Source organism: Paroedura picta, chromosome 9 (assembly GCF_049243985.1).
Source record: "Paroedura picta isolate Pp20150507F chromosome 9, Ppicta_v3.0, whole genome shotgun sequence".
Classification (NCBI taxonomy): domain Eukaryota; kingdom Metazoa; phylum Chordata; class Lepidosauria; order Squamata; family Gekkonidae; genus Paroedura; species Paroedura picta.
The window spans coordinates 51,239,329-51,257,581 of record NC_135377.1 but is presented as its reverse complement, the minus strand read 5'-3'; the positions used below and the strand labels follow the sequence as shown (position 1 = coordinate 51,257,581).

Genomic DNA, 18,253 nt, shown 5'->3' with positions numbered 1-18,253 from the left:
CCATGGCCAGGAGGTGGGTCGGGTGTGGAAAAGCATGACAAGGAGGTCCTCCTCAATCTTCTGTCTGGCAGGAAAACAGGGATCACAGTGTTCTTGCAGTGAGCTCACTCAGCTGGGTTGCCTCCCCATCCCTGCAGTTCAGAGGGCCAGACAGCTGTGGAGGAGGATAGGAAGGCTGAAGTGGAGGGCACAAAACCAGCCCTCATTGGTCTCCCAGTAGGCAGCAGGCCAGGCTGCACTGCTAGCTGGCCTCCCTCCCACAACCAGAAGGATGGGAGAGGCAGCTTAGCCATAGCCAATGCAGTGGCGGCAGAGCATGGCCAACATCCACCCCCAGTTCCCTGGCTCACCTTCTGATGGGTGCTCCTCCTAACTGCAAGTGCTGGGAGACAGAATGGAAAAGGAGGAGGAGGTCTGACGTAGGGAAGACCCTCTGACTGGGCTTCAGTGGGGAAGAGCCCTTCCACTGAGGGTCAATCAGAGATCTGACATGTTGTCAGAAGGACGTCAAGCTTTTTATATGGTATGATTATTACTGAAAATAATTTTATCACATACAGGTGGGGACCTGGCCTAGATAACACCAGCCTAGCCTGATCTCATCAGATCTCAGAAGCTAAGCAGGGTCAGTGTGAAGGCAGGCAATAACAAACCACTTCTGAACATCTCTTGTCTTGAAAACCCTATGGGGTCACCATAAGTCAGCTGTGATTTGACAGCCAAACAAAAATGGAGGAGGGGAATATTTTTAAAAAATATCAACCCCAGATGCTGAACAGACTAGATTTGCCACTGTTCCGGGGTCTCACTCAGAGGTCTTCCCAAGCCAGAAATCCTTTTAATTGCCAGGCAGTGAACCTGGATCCTTAATCATGCAATAACATACAAGGCCCCTCCCTGCATTCCTTGAAGGATTCATTCCTTGAGGGATACATTTGGGAGAGAAAGCTGGGCGTGAGTCCAACACAAAGTACAGGAATTCACTGATCTGGACAGTTGATAGTCTGGTGAATCTGTCATCATCATTCAATGAGAAGAATAAGTGACACAATGCATTTTGATTGCAAAGAGAACACTTCTCTACATAATTCCACACACAGCATAAAGGCTGCTGTGCCCATCTCATTCTGTGATTTCCCCCCCCCCTGCTCAAAAAGCAATGCTCTCATCTCAGTCTAATTTTCTTATCAGAACTCCATTCCTTAGGATCTATTTCTGAGCTATAGGTTTTGTCTTTCCACAGAGGTAAATGTACTATGTATATCCACATAAGGAAAGCACATACCGATTCATTAGCATCTTTAGCTTGTAAATTTCATCAAAGGGGGGGACAAAACTGTAATGAATCTGTGAGTTGTAATACACTTCATAATGTAAAACCAATACATTACTGACGATTATCACAGAAGTACAGAATATGTGATACAATGAAGTACACAGATTCAAGTGGGCAGCCATGTTGGTCTGAAGCAGCAGAACAAAGTCATAGTCCAGTGGCACCTTTAAAACCAACGCATTGTTATTCAAGGTATGAGCTTTGATGTGTGCGCACACTTACACAGATATAATACAATGAAATGGAAGTAATCGGTTCATACTGATAGGCAAGTGTGAGGGCAAATTAACATACAGCATAATGAAAATGGTTAGCAGATACCAAAGATCTGTTTTCCCATTTATCTCTGGATTATATTGAAGTGAACTGACGCAAAGTGGCAGCAACCACTGCTCCCCCAGTCCTCCCCCTCCTTTTCCATTCTGTCTCCCAGCACTTGCAGTATGTGCTTAAGAGGGGAATAAGCTACCCTGTGAATTTCTAATAGTAAATCCTTCCATGAGACAGAGTTCTGCCTTCACTCCAAAGAAATGGCAGTATGTGTGCTCCTTCGATTTGTCTGAACTGAACACATAAATGCTTCAAACCATTCAGGCAAATCTGTCCTGATTTTCAACATGATTTCCCCAGATTCATCGATTACTTGTTGTTGCCATCATTCATTAGAACTGGTTGCTTCATGATTAGGAAATAGATATGGCATGGCATGACTGGGAGGGGGCTGCACAGCTGAGCAGGTACTCAGCAATATCAAAGTCCTCCAAGAAGATGTTTTCAACAGAAGTGCATATTCTTAAATCTAATATGCCTTTGATGGTTACAGTATCCCTCCCTGCCCATGCTATAAATATAGGTGGCTGAAGCCTTATACCTATTGGAACCCACCCACCCCCAAATAAATAAATGTTAGAAAGATAAAATAAATCACCAGAAGTAGTCAAAAAGACAAAGCTAAGATGCATTCACAGCCCGCTAGAACTATACACTTTGCCATGCACAAAAATAGCTATCAGTTCGTATCATGAACAGCAGTAACTAAATTAACCAAGTAAAGATGTCTGAGTAAAGGTTTGGGGGGCAAATTATATCATCTCTGTTATTGCTACCACCTCCCTAGAAACCCCAAGTACAATCATTCTGAATCCTGCAGACACACCTCAAGGGATGTAACAGCATACAGTACATACAAGCCCTACCTTTTGCTTTTTGACTCACTCCCTAAAGCTCAGTAATATACAAGTTTCAATTGAAATCACTATTGACCTGTTATCAGCAACAGAGGGCCTTTTCTCTGGCCTGGTGAAGCATAATCTACATTGATTGTTATCTGATTAGAGGAGAATGCAGCCTGGCTTCCCCCAGTTACTTAAACCAGCCTCTCACTGTTCGTCCTTAGAGACCACAGCTTCACTCAGGCAGAGAGTGTCTAGACAGTATTCATGATCCATCTGTCTGGCACAGCCAGGCTGATGGCAAACTCTATTAGAACTGGAATATTTTTCTCTCTCCTCCTCCTCCCCCCATCTCCTTTCTCTCTGTGAAGCAGTAATCTGACACTGAAAATTACTATCATTGTTGCAATTCTCAAAATAGCAGTGCCAGACTTTCATTAACATCTATTCTAGACTACTAAATATTTAAAAGAAAATGGAAGAGTCACCCCTGATGTGGGACAGCCCCAGAACACCTGGAAGGCCCCTCCCCCCAAAGAAATGAAAATGAAAACCAGAGATTGATGTTGCTGTTATCATAACAGTAATCCTCTGGAAGCCACTTCAAATTCTACCTTTTTTGCTTTATACAGATAATCTTGAGTTTACTGGAAATGTGTACAAGTTTACTATGATATGGCACACAAAGAAAACATTAGCTAGCCAGCTGGAACATGACACAGCTGCACAATTCACGTACTTGGGGCACAACATGCATGTGCTATAACACAAATTTTTGGCCATTGCTTTACATCCATTCTCAATTACACAATACACACTAGTGACTCTAACAACCTGGACACTTCAGGAATGCTTTTAATACTTCAAGATTTGAGATTAAAAGGCTTTGTTGATGTTTTTAAAAGCTACCCTTTTCAATACAGCATAGAACTAATTCTATTGAAATGCATGAAGACACTCTTGTGGGCAGAGAACAGATTATTAACCATGAGTGTTCCTTCAGTCCCAAACTTGCAGTCATCATTTTGCCTGATCCTGTTGTGGGGTTTATTGATGCAAATTGTAACTGTGAATGATTTTCTGTAAAGTTTCTTGCATGGTATGCAGTACTTACAGTGTTGGACTTGGTTCTGCTCAATTTGAATCCCCACTCTGCCATGGAAGCTTGCTGAGTTACTTTACAGTATTGTTGTGAGGTATAATGGAAAAGAGGAGGCTGTTGTAAATTGGTTTAGGTTCCCATTGGAGGAAAAATATGGGGTATAAATATTCTGGTGTTTAACTGTTAGTTTACATGTTTTGTTACAAGGTTCAGGTTCAACATATCTGCTCTTCTATTGCTGTATGTATATCTTTTTTCTTTCACATTTGGCTGTAGAAGTTTCTGAACTGAGATGGCAATTTTATCCTGGGAGGTGACAGTGTTATTTATCTTAATTGGATATTTATACCCTACTTTTCCCGTTGGAGACTCAAAGCAGCTTGTAATGCTGTTCCCTCCTCCTTCAGTTTTCCCTCACAACAACAATTCTGTAAAGTAGATTAGGCTGAGAGTAAATGACTGGCCCAAGTACACAGTGAGCTTCCATGGCCAAGTGGGAATTCAAACTCCCACACTATAGTCTGATGTGCCATACTGGCTCATCATTGGAACCAGCTTCTTGCTCTCAGATCCAGATTAGAAAGTCCACAAGCAAATCTGATCTCCCATTATCATATGAAGTCTATGGGCTAGCATGAGACCTAAAATTTTCTTGAATAGTTACATGACTGCTTCTGCAAGGAGGCGTTAAACTCGTGCCGCCTTCTGCTTGCAAATGCGTTTTTGGAAGCCGCATGTTTGTAAGCTTCCTGACAGGAGACCCCTCATGTGTTTTCCCTCTGCCTTGTTGCGGCTTTTTGCCTCCAACAAGGCGACAAGGGAAAACAAAGTGAACTTCTCCCCCTGCTCCTCGGCTTGTCAATCACCACAAACCACCAATCCATGCACAGCATTTGTTTCAGGGACTCAAACATCCTTCCGCCCTGAGCCCTGAAATTAACTAAAAAAAACCCTGGCACTTCCACGTTGCTATATGGTACCACCACAACACAAGAGCATATTTTTTAAAGTAACACTTCAGCATTCATATGGAGAAATGGCAAAACAATAAAGCGTTCCCCCCCTTTAGGATTATTGGTGTTTTGGTCTCTATTTACATTTGGGTAGATTTGTGAGAGGCTGGCCATGGTAACTGGACCTTGATGAGTGATTTTGTGTCAACAATAAAGCTTAAAAACAAAGAGCACAAACACCTAACTGATTGGGAGAGAGCTACTTCATCACATGCCTGCCCCCTCTTTCCCCATTAAAACCCAAACACCAGGAAACACAAACAGGGATGTGTCTTGGCTGCCTGATCCCAAAACAAATGAGGACAGTGAACAGAATATTTATTTGAACTTGGGGAATGTAGCTTTGCTGTCCAGCAGCAAAACGGACTGCGCCATTTTTAAAAAATCTTGCAAGTGGGAAATACAGAGGGGAGGGTGGGTGCAAGAGTTGGACAATACTAGTGAGACTATCACACATTTCTCCCTCCACATGGGCTTGCCCCTGGTTGCTCCCCAACATGAAGCACAATAAGGAGGGGCAAATCTAGTTTGGGCTATTTCCTTCATTGCAAAGCAAATCTGGCTAAAACTCACGCCAGCCCCTGGACAGCCTCAGGTTGCAGACAATGTCATGTGGAAGCAGCACTAGAAACCCACCAGCAACTAGAGGCTGTCCAGGATAAGCTTTTCATGCAGAAACAGTCCATCTATGTATGTTTCACTGATTTCATAAAGACTAAGAAAAAGTCAGGGCTGTAACCTCTTTAAAGGGTTTGCAACTTCATTGTTTTTTCCTGTTAATTACATATGGTCGGACCTGAAGATCTCCTGCAATTACATTTAACTGCCAGACAACAGAGATCAGTTTACATGGAGAAAAGTGGTTGCTTAGGAGAGTGGACTCCATGGCATTGTACCCTACTGAGGTCCCTCCCCTATCAGACCCTGCCCTCCACAGGCTAATCTCCAAGCTTTTTTCCACCCAGAGCTGGCAACACTATGGTCATCCCTTCTTAAGTTTTTAGCATGAGATTGTACAGTCCCTATTCATCAGGGTTTAGCTCCTTCTCCAAAGTCTGTATAAATAAATTCTCAGGGCACAGAATGACCTCATCTAACCTCTAGTGCAAATGCATGTTAGTGCCATTGCACGAAAACTAAAGTGCCATACAGAGCACAGCCTGACATTTCATACACCGCAGCTGCCTGCTGAAGCATGTTTTGAACTGAATTGTCGGACTTTTAAAAATATGCCTGCAATGAGACCAAATACTCGTAATGCTTTCAAATCACTAAAAGACTGGCTGTTGTAGGGTATGTGAATACATCATGCAGTGGATCAAGTATAGCTTTCAGCAGCATGAACTAGTTGGGGGTTGGTTTGGACAGTGATCCTTGGTATGAGATTCAGGGTGTTAACGAAGCCTCACACTTCAAGTCGATAACCAACTCCAACTGTTTTTGCAGGGGTGTTATTAATTGTCTTCTTTTGCATGGCAGATAAGTAAAACAAAAACTGGCTTTGTGTTGGCCAAGATGGTGTTTTTCTCTTTAGCTTCAATTGTTCTGCTGGTCAATAAGCCATTTCAAGTTTGCATATATTTAAATTAGTTAACATTTTAAATGAAGAATGTCCTTTTCTCTCTCATAAAAAGTGGCAACCCTTTGCAAACAAATTCCATTTGTCTAAAAATATGTGGTATTAATAAGCAGTTGGCCTATTCAACTAATTCTAAGAATAATAAAATTTCTATGTTGTGCAGTCTCCAGTGGATGCAAAATATTCCACCGAGGCTATTTTGGTGCAAAAGTCACATGATACCATATGGCCAAATTTCATGGATATAGATAAGCAAATCCCTTATTCATCAAAACATTCCTTCTGTAAATCAGCAGAGGATCTGATCAGGTCCCCGTCCTGCAAGCACACAAATTAACTTTCTACACCTGAGCAGTCCCACAATAACAAAGATGCAAAGATCTATTGCATGATTGTAGCCTTGGGCTGGAACAGTACAGAAGAAGAAGAAGCTTGGGGTCTGTCAATGGAATATTTTTCTTCCTTGGGACAGGGGAAATCAAACAACAAGGAGTTTCACAATACTGTTATTGAATTAATTTTCCCCTTAACCCAGCTCTTCAAAGTTACTTGTAGAGCAGTTTCAAAGCTCAACCAGAATAAGCAATTTTTTCCTCTCATTCAGACTACATTTGCATAATCAAGAACTGCATGCCATGACCTAAAATAGAAAGTGAATTGATGTTCCCAACAGTGGACAATTATGAAAAGAAGCCATAAAACGATATTGACTTATTTGTTTTCCTTGCATTCAAGCTGTGAAGAATATTGACTATGTCTCTTTGCCCCTAATTTTGTGTGGTCTTGTGAATGAATCTGAGTGATTATTTTGAAATGCCAAGGTTTACCACTATGAAAGCATAATGCAGCAAAAGTAATGAGGGATGATGAAAAATCTTTACCGCTCCAGTCATCCCTGGACTCTGGTGTTAAGTACCTCCTGGTACAATGGAGCGATCTAATGCAACAGTATAGAATGCTGTCATTAAAGTAGCAAATACATCAATTAATGATATACTTATTGTCCAGTACTTATCTATTCTAATAAGTAAATGATGCTAACCAACCTGTTATATCCCCTATGGCATCTGGCCTGATACTATCAACATGTAAAGTGCTTAAAACATCTGGAGCATAATGTACAAAATCAAGCATTCTATGCATACCAGCGACAATCCAATAGAACACATATGGAGCAGCATTTAAAGTAAGCTGGAACCCTATATTCAAGTGTTTGCAAGGGGAAGTGGAACAGAAAAGACTCTATTCAGCTCCCTCTTGCAGCTGATCAGAAAATTACAGCAGATAGCAAAATTACACTTTTTATGAAGAGCTCCATATGCAGTAGCCAAAGCAGAAGCATACATGCATTCCCATTTGGGTCTAGAACTCCCCAGCCAGCCAACCTGCTTTCAAATATGAACAATCATAAGCTAGATTGAAGCAGCACAAAGAAATAATAAAAATAATATATTCAACAGAAAAATATATTAAATTAAATAATCATAACAAAAAAAGGTTTCATTAAAATATGAATAGCATCAATGTATCTAATTCTCAACATCTGTGGATACTATCCTGTATGTAGATACTTAAATCCAGATGATAGGGCTAGAAAAGACCTCCAGTCTTTCTACAAAACTGGAAGAAGCTCCAGGTTTGCTGAAAAATCTAAAATCTTGTTAAAAATAAAACCTATTTTTTCCTTCAAAATAATAAAAGCAGTACCTATAGTAAGAATTGAATAGCCCCTCAGTGTTCACTGTGGCTGTTACTAGGCAACCACAACAGAATTGCAAGCCTTCAAAGCCTGGGTTTCAGTCAGTAAAAAGAATAATGCAATGCTCTTACTAGGACTGGTACTAGGACCACATACTCAACTTATTCCTAATTTTCTTGGCAGTTGATCCACAAAAGTTGGAATCAGTTTGAGTATGGTTCTTCTATACATCTGCCCTCCCTGTGAATTTTCACAGCTGTGGAGTCAGTTTGTTTTTCTCCCACATGCATCTTAAATAATCAGGATTTTCAAGGGAGGATGGTGTCGTCATTGGTGGCTTCATCGCTGGTGTCACCGCACCACAAACACTTTTAGTTTTTGTGCATATTTATATCAATATAGCAGCATAATGATAGGAATTGGCAGTCTCTCTGACTTCCCAGGTTTCGTTTTTTAAAAGTCTCTAGCACTTCCCCTGGGGCCATATGGCTTTTTTGATCACAACTTCATAAGGGAACATCTAGAGACATAATTTAAAAAATGAAAGCTGGAAATTCAGAGAACCTGCTAAACCTATCATTACAATGCTATATCAATATATTGCTATTTTAGTTCCTGTTTTTTTAAAAAAGGCCAAAAAATCCACTTGTCTTCAGTGGGACAAGTGGGAGAAAGAGTGGTTTGATGATGACAATCCAATCATCAAAAAGTGGGCTGGAGGTGGGAAGGATTTGGTATAACATAGCCAACCAACAGAAACATTAGGCACACAGAAATGGTGACTCAAAATCAGCTTCCAGAACAAGAAATCAGGATAAACTGAAGCCAGAACCAATGAAAAAAATCGATGTAGAAAAGCCTGCCATTTAAAAACTTTACATCAATTGTGAAAGAAATAATAGAAGGGGGTGGACCCAATGTCATGCAAATGTCATTTGAGGTTTTTTCAAAAACACATGAAGTAGAACAAACTCCAAAGCAAAAGTTTGACTTGGCAAGCATGAGGCAAGTACTTACAGCTGAAGATGCTTGGAGGGGGGTGCTCTGTTACAAGTAGGCAGTTCTCTTCATCACTATTGTCTCCACAATCATTTTGTTGGTTACAGACCAGTGAGCCAAGATACAAGCATTTGCCACTGGTGCAGGTGAATTTGCACTCTGAAAAGCACAGTAAAAGAAAACCACATGTAAGTAGATAACTATTTCCTGTCTTATTGAATACCATACTTCAAAGTCTGCTCGTAAGAGCAGGCTTTGAAAAGGGGGCCCCATGGTAGTGGGCCCACAGCCCCCTGGGGCCCCCCACCCGCGGGGCCCCCCACCCGCCTCCTCCCTGCCAAGTCCCCAGCTTCCCCGCGGGCCTGCGCTGACACCTGCAGAGAAGCCTCCCCCACCCTCCACCCTCCCCTCTGAGTGGCCAGGTTCCCTGCGGGCCTGCTCTGAGGCCCCTGCCAAAATTCAGCCATTTCGCGTAATGGGCCAATGGGAAAGCGCAGTGCCTTCTGAATAGCCCCTCACCCAAATGGCTGGAATTCTTGCCACCCAGACTGGCTCCGCCCCTTTCTCTGCTGATTTAGGGCTTAGCTCCCAGCGGTCACAGATGTTTGGTAGCACAGGTGTCAAAAACAAAAACAGTTGAATTCAGTTGCACTGTTGGTCATGAAGGTAAAGGATTATTTAACTGGTTTGCTTCTGAATCAAGTTCAAGGTACTGTTTTTTATCTTTAAGGCTATACATGGCCTGGGTCTTGCCTACCTGCAGGACTGCTTATCTCATTATGCTCCCCGCAGGGCATTGCGCTCTGCGGGTATGAACCTGTTGAGGATCCTGGGCGCTGATGGACCTTGGGTGAATGAGGAATATGGGTCTTGGAGAGGACTGTTGAGCTTGTCATCTTTGCTATTTTTAATGTTGATTAGTTTATTGTATTTTTATTGGCTACATGGTAATCTTGCCATCTTATGTTTTTATTTGTGTAAACTACCCCTATCTGGCAGTTTGGGAGTTGGCGGTGTAGAAATTTAATAAATAAATAAATAAATAAATAAACAAACAAACAAATAAATTTGAACCCTGAAACACATTGTATCATGTAATTTAATAAACCATAACTATGGAATGCTGAAGTTGCATGAGAAATTTCCAAATGGCACAATGCAGCAGAAATAAAATAGAGTCTTATTCTTTGAAATGTCCCACCTTTCCAACAAAGCATGTTGCCCAAACAGTGGCAGATTATTTTGCATTCATTCTCCCTCCAACAACTATCAATGGATGTGGGGGGGGGACAGCTCCCGGTAGTACGGACAATGATGTGATGGGATGGAGGGCTCTTAAAGCTATCTTCCAAGGTCAGAGAGACCTCAACTGGGGTTGGTAGGATTGGTCAGGATTAGGAGCTTGTTATTTAGATAAACAACTAAAACAGACTTGTCAAACATAAGACCTGAGGGCCAGAATCATGGTATCCACAATCATGGACATCCAAAGAACTATGCTTGCACACAAAAGCTTTTACCTTGAATATATTGGTCTTAAAGGTGCTACAGGACTTAAACTTTATTTAAAGTATTTATATACTGCTTTTCACCCAATGGGAGTATGATTTATGATTTATGGAAGTAACAATATTAAACACCCCCACACCCTATATTAACTGCTTGGCTTTCTGATCACTCAAAACAGTGGATGCAGCCGTGAAATCAAACTGTGAATAACACTGGGCCAAAACGCAACATTAAGCATGAACTGAATATGGAAAAGTAAAGATATCAGCCTTAATACAGAATGCCGGCTAGTCAACACCATTGTCTTCCCCATAACAAGCTATGGATGCGAAAGCTGGACCCTAAAGAGAGAAGACAGGAGGAGAATAGATGCTTTTGAATTATGGTGTTGGAGACGAATGCTGTGAATACCATGGACAGCCAAAGTTACCAACAAGACAGTTTTAGAGAGGAGCAAATCAACTATGTCATTAGAAGGAAAGATATTACAGCTAAAGCTCACTTACTTTGGACACGTAATACGATCAAACTCGTTAGAAAAATTATTAATGCTCAGCATGGTCAGCAGCAAAAGGAAACGTGGTTGCCAAAGGATCCACTGGCTCGACACAATCAAAGCCGACACAGGGATGACCATGAACCAACTAAAAGAAGCAGTCAGAGACAGGGGCGCATGGCGAAGACTTTCCTATAGAATCGCCGAGGGTTGGACACGACTGAACAGATGACATCATCATATTAACTGCATACAACTCAAATAGGCAATGATTATGATTTTTCTTCTGTATTTAATTGTAAGAAGACATATTGTGCATACAAAAATAAAACTCAACAGTATTTTTAAACTCACAGCTTTTAAACTGTTTATTTTGCATGATGTTGGGAAGTCTGTAACAAATTTTATTTGAAGCTCACTCTGGGCTATGTATATCTGTTTCGACGTCTGATTGGACACCTGCCAGCTCTGGACAAGGCATTATAATTGTTAGCTGCCATCCCTGCATTTCAAAAGGCTTTCATGTTGAAAAATGCCTCAGTTTTGATATTGTAATCTACAAGAATCTATCCAGACCCATAAAATTATTCTTCTGCCCACCTTTCTTAAGTGCCAGATGGAGATTAGCAAACTGGAGGCCTGCCACAGCTGAACAGTCACTGTTTCACCCAGTGTGCTCAGTTCCCAAATGTCAGTATTGCCAAGCTGCTTGAATATGTTTCCAGAGCTTCCTTAGCTAGCTTGGCATGAAAGCCTTGCCCAACTGGTTCTAGATTTTTGCTGCTGTTTCCTATTACTACAAGAGATTAAAGCAAAGGGTTTACTTGTCCCATATGAGTTTTGCTCTTTGGTTGCGAAGGTTTTGCTGAGCATTCCAAGAGAACGAAGACAAGACTGAGGAACCAGCATATCAATAAAGTAGTTTTATTAACCAAATCTTCTTTCAGTGTTTCTTATAAAATCAAACTAGAGTCAATTCAAAACAGGGTTCCAGATTCTACTCCCATTTTCAAGATCAACTTTTCCTCAGTTACTTGTACCTCTTATAATATTAAATGACCTCACTAAAAATCAGAAAAATATAATTCAAAAATCTCGAATAATAAAACATGTAAATAAAAAAAGGATTAACACTGAGGTTACAAAGCCACACCTCTTCTAGTTCTCTCATTAATAGATTTGCGACTGCCAGGGCGATCACAGAATCCTGTGGCGATTCTGTGGGTGTATAGAAATAATTCCCCCTCATAATCAAAACAATTGTTCTCCAAAATAGAATCTAAAAGGGTGGGTCTGAGAGCATTTCAAGGAGCAATACAGTGCTCCAGGATCATAATCCTTTATGTAGGACACTTAACTGTGAGTATTCTTTGCGGTAGAGATCTGCACACCAGGCACCTGGTCAACAGTGCTTGGGTCTTTACAACTCAGGCAGTCAGTGATAGCTGGTCCTTTGACAGAAAAGTGATTGTGGAGGGGAGTGCTAAATATTGCTCAGAAGGTGTAATAGGTCCCTGGTTAGGATCCTTTAAATCAGTGGTCCCCAACCCCCAATCCAGGGACTGGTACTGGTCCAATGACCGGTCCCAGTCTGTGGATCAGTCGGTACCGGGCCACAGCTCCTCCTTGTCCTCCTCCCCGGCTGCTGCCTCGGGGGCTGCCCTGCCACTCTGCCGCCGGCTCACCTTTGGTGCTCTCCAGCAGCAGCCATGGCTGGGGCTCCCCCTCGGCGTGGCAATGCGCAGCTGCTGCTAGCAGCGCCCCCCAGTGGGCGGTGGGAAGTCAGGGGCGCTAGCAGGAAAGCAAGTGGAGCCGGGGCTCAGGCGGTGGTGGCAGCGACATCCTTTGGCAAAAGACTACCCCCCCCCGGGCCTCAGTAAAATTGTTAAGCATTGACTGGTCCCCAATGATAAAAAGGTTGGAGACCACTGCTTTAAAGGGCTTGAAGGAAGTGGCAGAGGAGGACAGACCAGCTCCTTCTTCCAACAACCCATCTGAAATCTTGTTGGCTAATGGGTTAATCCTCTTCCTTCATGCTGCAGCCCCAATTTGAATCTTTCCCAGTGGTTATATAAATGGGGTCTTGCACTGTGGCCAGAGCTGAGATGTAACATCATCGTACTGTTCATCTGATGGTTTAGCCTCATTAGGAAGCAAGCCAGTCTATTCTGCAGAAGAAAAAGTCTAAAAGAAATGCAGATTATTTCTTTATAAAGAAAGGCAATTAAACCACATATGTTCAGAAAGCAGCATTTGGAAAATAAGCACCAGAGAAACTGGGCTGACTAATTTGATGCATATATACCTTGCTTGCTAAATATAGTTATAATCAATGAATGTTGAACTGTGAAATGTAATAATGTCATCATTTCAATGCTTATTTTACACATGCTGTGTCTACTCACCCATATACAATCCCATTCCATTCCATTATGCTTAATGCTTTCTGATTCCCTTTGCACTTGAGCTCATCACATGAATAGCCTACCATTGTTTTCCCATCGCATTTGACACAAAGTGCTTCTAACTACAGGTAAACGCTGTCTGCTTTTAAAAATAGAACCAACCACCAGGACGAAAACAACTAGATCCCCTCACACACACACACACACACACAAACACACACCTGAATGGTATTGCATGCCTATATTCTGAAGCATTTAATAGATTGGAATTCTTGATTGGCCATCATTTCATGTATTATTTACATTTTAATCTCATCCTTCAGTTTAAAGAACTGGGCATGACAGACATGCTCTCTCACTTAAAGATGAAGCAGATTAGGCTGGTGATGACAAGCCTGGTAAGGTTCTGTTGTTGTTGTTGTGTCTGCTGCAGTTAGAACTAACCCTAGCTCACCCAATGCAATATACAAAACATGGCCCCCATGCATTATTATCAACTCTATCAAAAAAAATACTAGGCATACATTTTAAAAAATGTTTTTAATCCTGAGAATTTGTGAGAAAACTGAAACTGTGTTGGCAAAGGACAACAACAACACCCTTATGATCAAAGAGTGATTATTAATGGCACTTCATCAGCTGGGGTATGGGCATCCCCCAGTTTAATACCTTTCGTCCGCTTAGCCTGAACTGGGTAGGGGTCTGGACTAGGCAGAATCACAGCATCTGCAGGCTAAGAAATTATATCTGGTTAGTAATAATGTGGCAAACTATATAAATATGTAGAAACTATATTAATTACAATTCATTTTTGAATGTTAAAGGAATATATCAAATTATTCTAGTGCATGCTTTTTTACATTTCATTGTAGCAAATGTTAAAAGAAAAAAGTTTCAGCTTAACAGTGTTTGCTTAACTGCCAGGTTGGTGAAATTTATGCTAAGTACATGCAAATAAAGAAAACCAATTAGCTGTACCTAGTTTCCATCATTGTCCTTGGTGCTGCAGGAGTCACATACTCTCCTGTCTCAAAGAATTCTGTAATAAGAAAATCTTTTGACAGAGTTTTTGTCTACTGCATTGTAGATAAGTGCAAGTTCATATGGCACTCTGGCGCATACATACATGTTGGAGTAAGTGACTCAGCATGGCTGGACATGAGGGACAGTACATCACTCTAAATGTCGACAGGTGTATCTCACAGGTGTATCTCCTTGAATGCTGACATTTATTTGGTATTAAAAGATAATTTCTAGAATGAAGGAAGTGATTTGCAGACAAGTGTAATTCAAGATTGTCCCATTTTAGTAATTAAGGTACTGATTTACTCTCTTGCACCCACAAAGCCACAGCTTTCACAACACAGTTCTGAATTCCATTGTACAGTCTAACTCCCAATACCATCTTCTGAGAAAAGAATATACACATACTAATTTAATCAACAAAAGACTCAAAGGTTGATCATGAGCAAGTAATTTTTCCCCAGAGAGCTGGGGTCCAAATTGGAGATATATGGCTCCTTCTGAGACACATGAACACTTGTACTTTGGAGACACAAGGCAATAATTGGCACTACTAATTACATCTTACATTTATCATGTATCTCATCACCATGTTAATTTTTATTGTTTACTCAAGTGAATTACTCATCTCTTCAAAGCCACATGTTAGAGACTACCCACAGATTCTATGTGGTACGTACCTAATGACAAGTAGACATATTATTACTATTAATAAACCTATTAAATAGGACATTGAGGGACAATTACATCATCAGGCCCCACACAATGAATCTCAGAGTTTAAGAGGAATGAGATCAGTAACCATACAACCCAGTGTATTTCTGCCCACTTACTGTAAACCAGTAGCTCCCAACACCCGGGCTGTAGCCCGGGACCGGGCCACGGCTCCCTCTTCCCGCCCCCCCCCCCCGCAGTGAGAAGCTTGCCAGGCCATGAGCAAATCGGCCGCCAAAGCCCGGCAAGCCTCTTACTTCAGGAGGGGGGGGGAAGAGAAGCTTGCCGGGCCGCAAGCTAATCGGCCGCATCTGCGGCCGATATCCTTGCGGCCTGGAGGGGCGGAGAGAGGGAGCCACAGCTGCCGGCGCAAACGCGCATGCGCAGACTTGCCACACATGCGCGTTTGTGTCCAGTGGGGGCGCAAACGCACAAGCGCGGCAAGTCCGCGCATGCATGCATGGGCAGCGATACTGCGCATGCACCGCCGCCAGACACGTCTGCACATGCGTGTTTGCACCAGGGCTGCCATGCGTGCGCGGGGCCCCGGGTCGCCCACTCCCCACACCCCGGCGCAGCAAAGACAAATATTTGAACATGCAAAGACAAATATTATATTAAGAAGATGGCTCTACATAATATCTTTCTGCCCATTCCAGAGCCTGGTGAGATAAAAAGACAAAATAGATCTTTCTACAAACATAAAAACATTAAATCTAAAAAAGGTAATGTATAGAAAGTAGAAAGTTCTAAATTACTTATAATGATATTATTCATTCTTTCACTTGATACTGTTGTATAATTCATAAATCCATTAATTATTTCTGTTCTTAGATGCTTGAGGGACAAGAGTCCTTTCACTTAAACAACTGATTTTGTATTATTTTTTCACCTATATTCTGTCCAACATCTTCCCTGACTGATTATCACATTCAAAATAGTATTATGCTGTATAAATAAATGGTTTCGCTATTCTTTCTGCATCTGCATATTTACTTTATCCCTAGACATATCAAGTATTTATTTAATTACCTTTTCCTATGTTTATTCTTTTTCATGCTTTTATGAATAATAACTAGAACAAAAATATTTTGGTATAGTCTCAAGCTAGCTTCACAAGTGTGGTACCATTACATTTCTTCCATGATGAAATACTTACTCTTTCACACACATTTTATTATTTATGTTTTATTAGCAAACATGTCCACGGAATAAAGATAGCACCAGAATTATCTTTTGAGAGAGTTCTTATCAATTGTATTTCACATTTCTACACAGTGTTGATTTTTTCTTTGTCTTTTACCTATGTTTTCCATGTATTCCTCCAACTTTTCCATGCCCTCATCTGGTTTTCCCTAAATATTTCCTCTGTAATCTAAAAGATTAATCCAGATGTGGATCCAGACTAGAGGCTGCTACAGGCTTATGGGTCTCATTTTTACCACTTCCCTCCTTCCACAACAGCCCCAAATGCCCCCCTCCAATCATGTTCTTGGAAGAAAAGGGGCCTCCCAGAGACAAGATGCTGGAGAGCATTTTCAGCAACCACAGGAAGGGCGATGTAGAAAAATCAACGAACCATGGGCCAAAATCTTTTTGCCTCCAGAAACATTAGTCTGGATACAAGCTTCTGATCTCATTGTGTGTGCGTACTTGTGTTTGTATAATCACCTTGTTTTTCCATAATGCAATTACTAATATCCTGCCAGGGGGGAAATACTCACTAAACTAGAATTTCCTGAATTTCTATCTTTGTTCTCAAGAATAGTCAAACTGTTAGAAGAGCAGTGTGGAAAAAGAAACTTCTTTGGATTCCACTAATGCTCTTAAACCTGATCAGTCACCAAAAGATACCTTAATTAGAAGACGAGTTGGTTCTTATATGCCGCTTTTCCCTACCCAAAGGAGGCTCAAAGCAGCTTACAGTCGCCTTCCCATTCCTCTCCCCACAACAGACACCTGTGAGGTGGGTGAGGCTGAGAGAGCCCTGATATCACTGCTCGGTCAGAATAGTTTTTTATCAGTGCCGTGGCGAGCCCAAGGTCACCCAGCTGGCTGCACGTGGGAGAGTGCAGAATCGAACCCGGCATGCCAGATTAGAAGTCCGCACTCCTAACCACTACACCAAACTGGCTCTCTGCACTGTTGGGAGAAGGGGAATTATTCAGAACCAAATACCTTTCTATACTTTGCCAACACTTATGTTTGTTTTTTCCTTCAAGATTAATGTCCAAATAAAAGATTTAAGAAATATCAATTAAGCAAAGACAATAGACACATGACTGCTCAATGTGACCCTGCTGAAGAGTCCCACTTAGTGATCTACTATGATAGCAGCTATGATGAGGGGACAGCACCAGTGTGAAGGGATGGCATCATCATCATCATCATCATCATCATTATTATGGGTTTTTTTTACTGCTTTTCTCTGCTAGAAGGCAAGAAGCAATCATAGTAGCAGGAAGCAATGATGTTTTTTATCCTTGCTCAGCTTGGCTTGGAACTGAACCATTTATTTTAACAACACCTAACATGCTTTTTTTAATCTGTCAATTCCCTGTTCATTATCTGTGATCCCTTCTCTTTCCCCTTCTTCTGAGATATTTGAACTCTTGGATGAAGAAAATAACCTTGTGAAGATGTTCAGTATAATTTTTCTCTATGTGTGGATGAGGGTATGTGATTGTGATGGGAGTAATCTGGCCCAATTTTTGAAAATTGTAAATGGACGTGTATGCTAAGTCCCTGTAAAATGCTCTACTGTACATAGGGAGAGCACATATGAAAAGGTGTGATGATAGGGCATACCCCCATAACCACTGTAACCCTCTCCCCCCCAAGAATGGATCAAAAACATTTAATGTTTGAATGGTTTTTGTGTTGACTCAGTTAAGCATCACAAAGAGAGCACAGAACAATCACTGCACATCTGAGTTCAAAACAAGGCATTGGATCATCCAACAATTGCTACATTAAAATCTATCCTAGTCCTATCTCCAGAGATCCCTTCTTGGTTCTATTTCTTAGTCACTCTAGTAATAGATTACTGGGGATATTTTATATGTCTAAAATCACCATCTCGTTACATTCGCTGACATGTTGGAGGTGGGGAAATACTGTAGTTTGTCATAAGAAATATAAAAAATGCCATTTGTATCATGGCTTGACATAGATTATTATAATAATGTTGGTTGCAAACAGGAGTT

The 18,253-nt window shown here is 41.4% G+C and overlaps 1 protein-coding gene across 1 annotated transcript in view; it reads right to left on the bottom strand.

Moving 5' to 3' along the window:
- LDLRAD4 (low density lipoprotein receptor class A domain containing 4) overlaps positions 1-18,253 on the bottom strand; it is a 322,573-nt gene that overhangs the window by 181,235 nt on the left and 123,085 nt on the right. Inside the window, exon 3 of the mRNA XM_077352829.1 lies at positions 8,919-9,059. Coding sequence (XP_077208944.1) covers positions 8,919-9,059 — 141 coding nt within the window. The remainder of the gene's footprint in view (positions 1-8,918; positions 9,060-18,253) is intronic.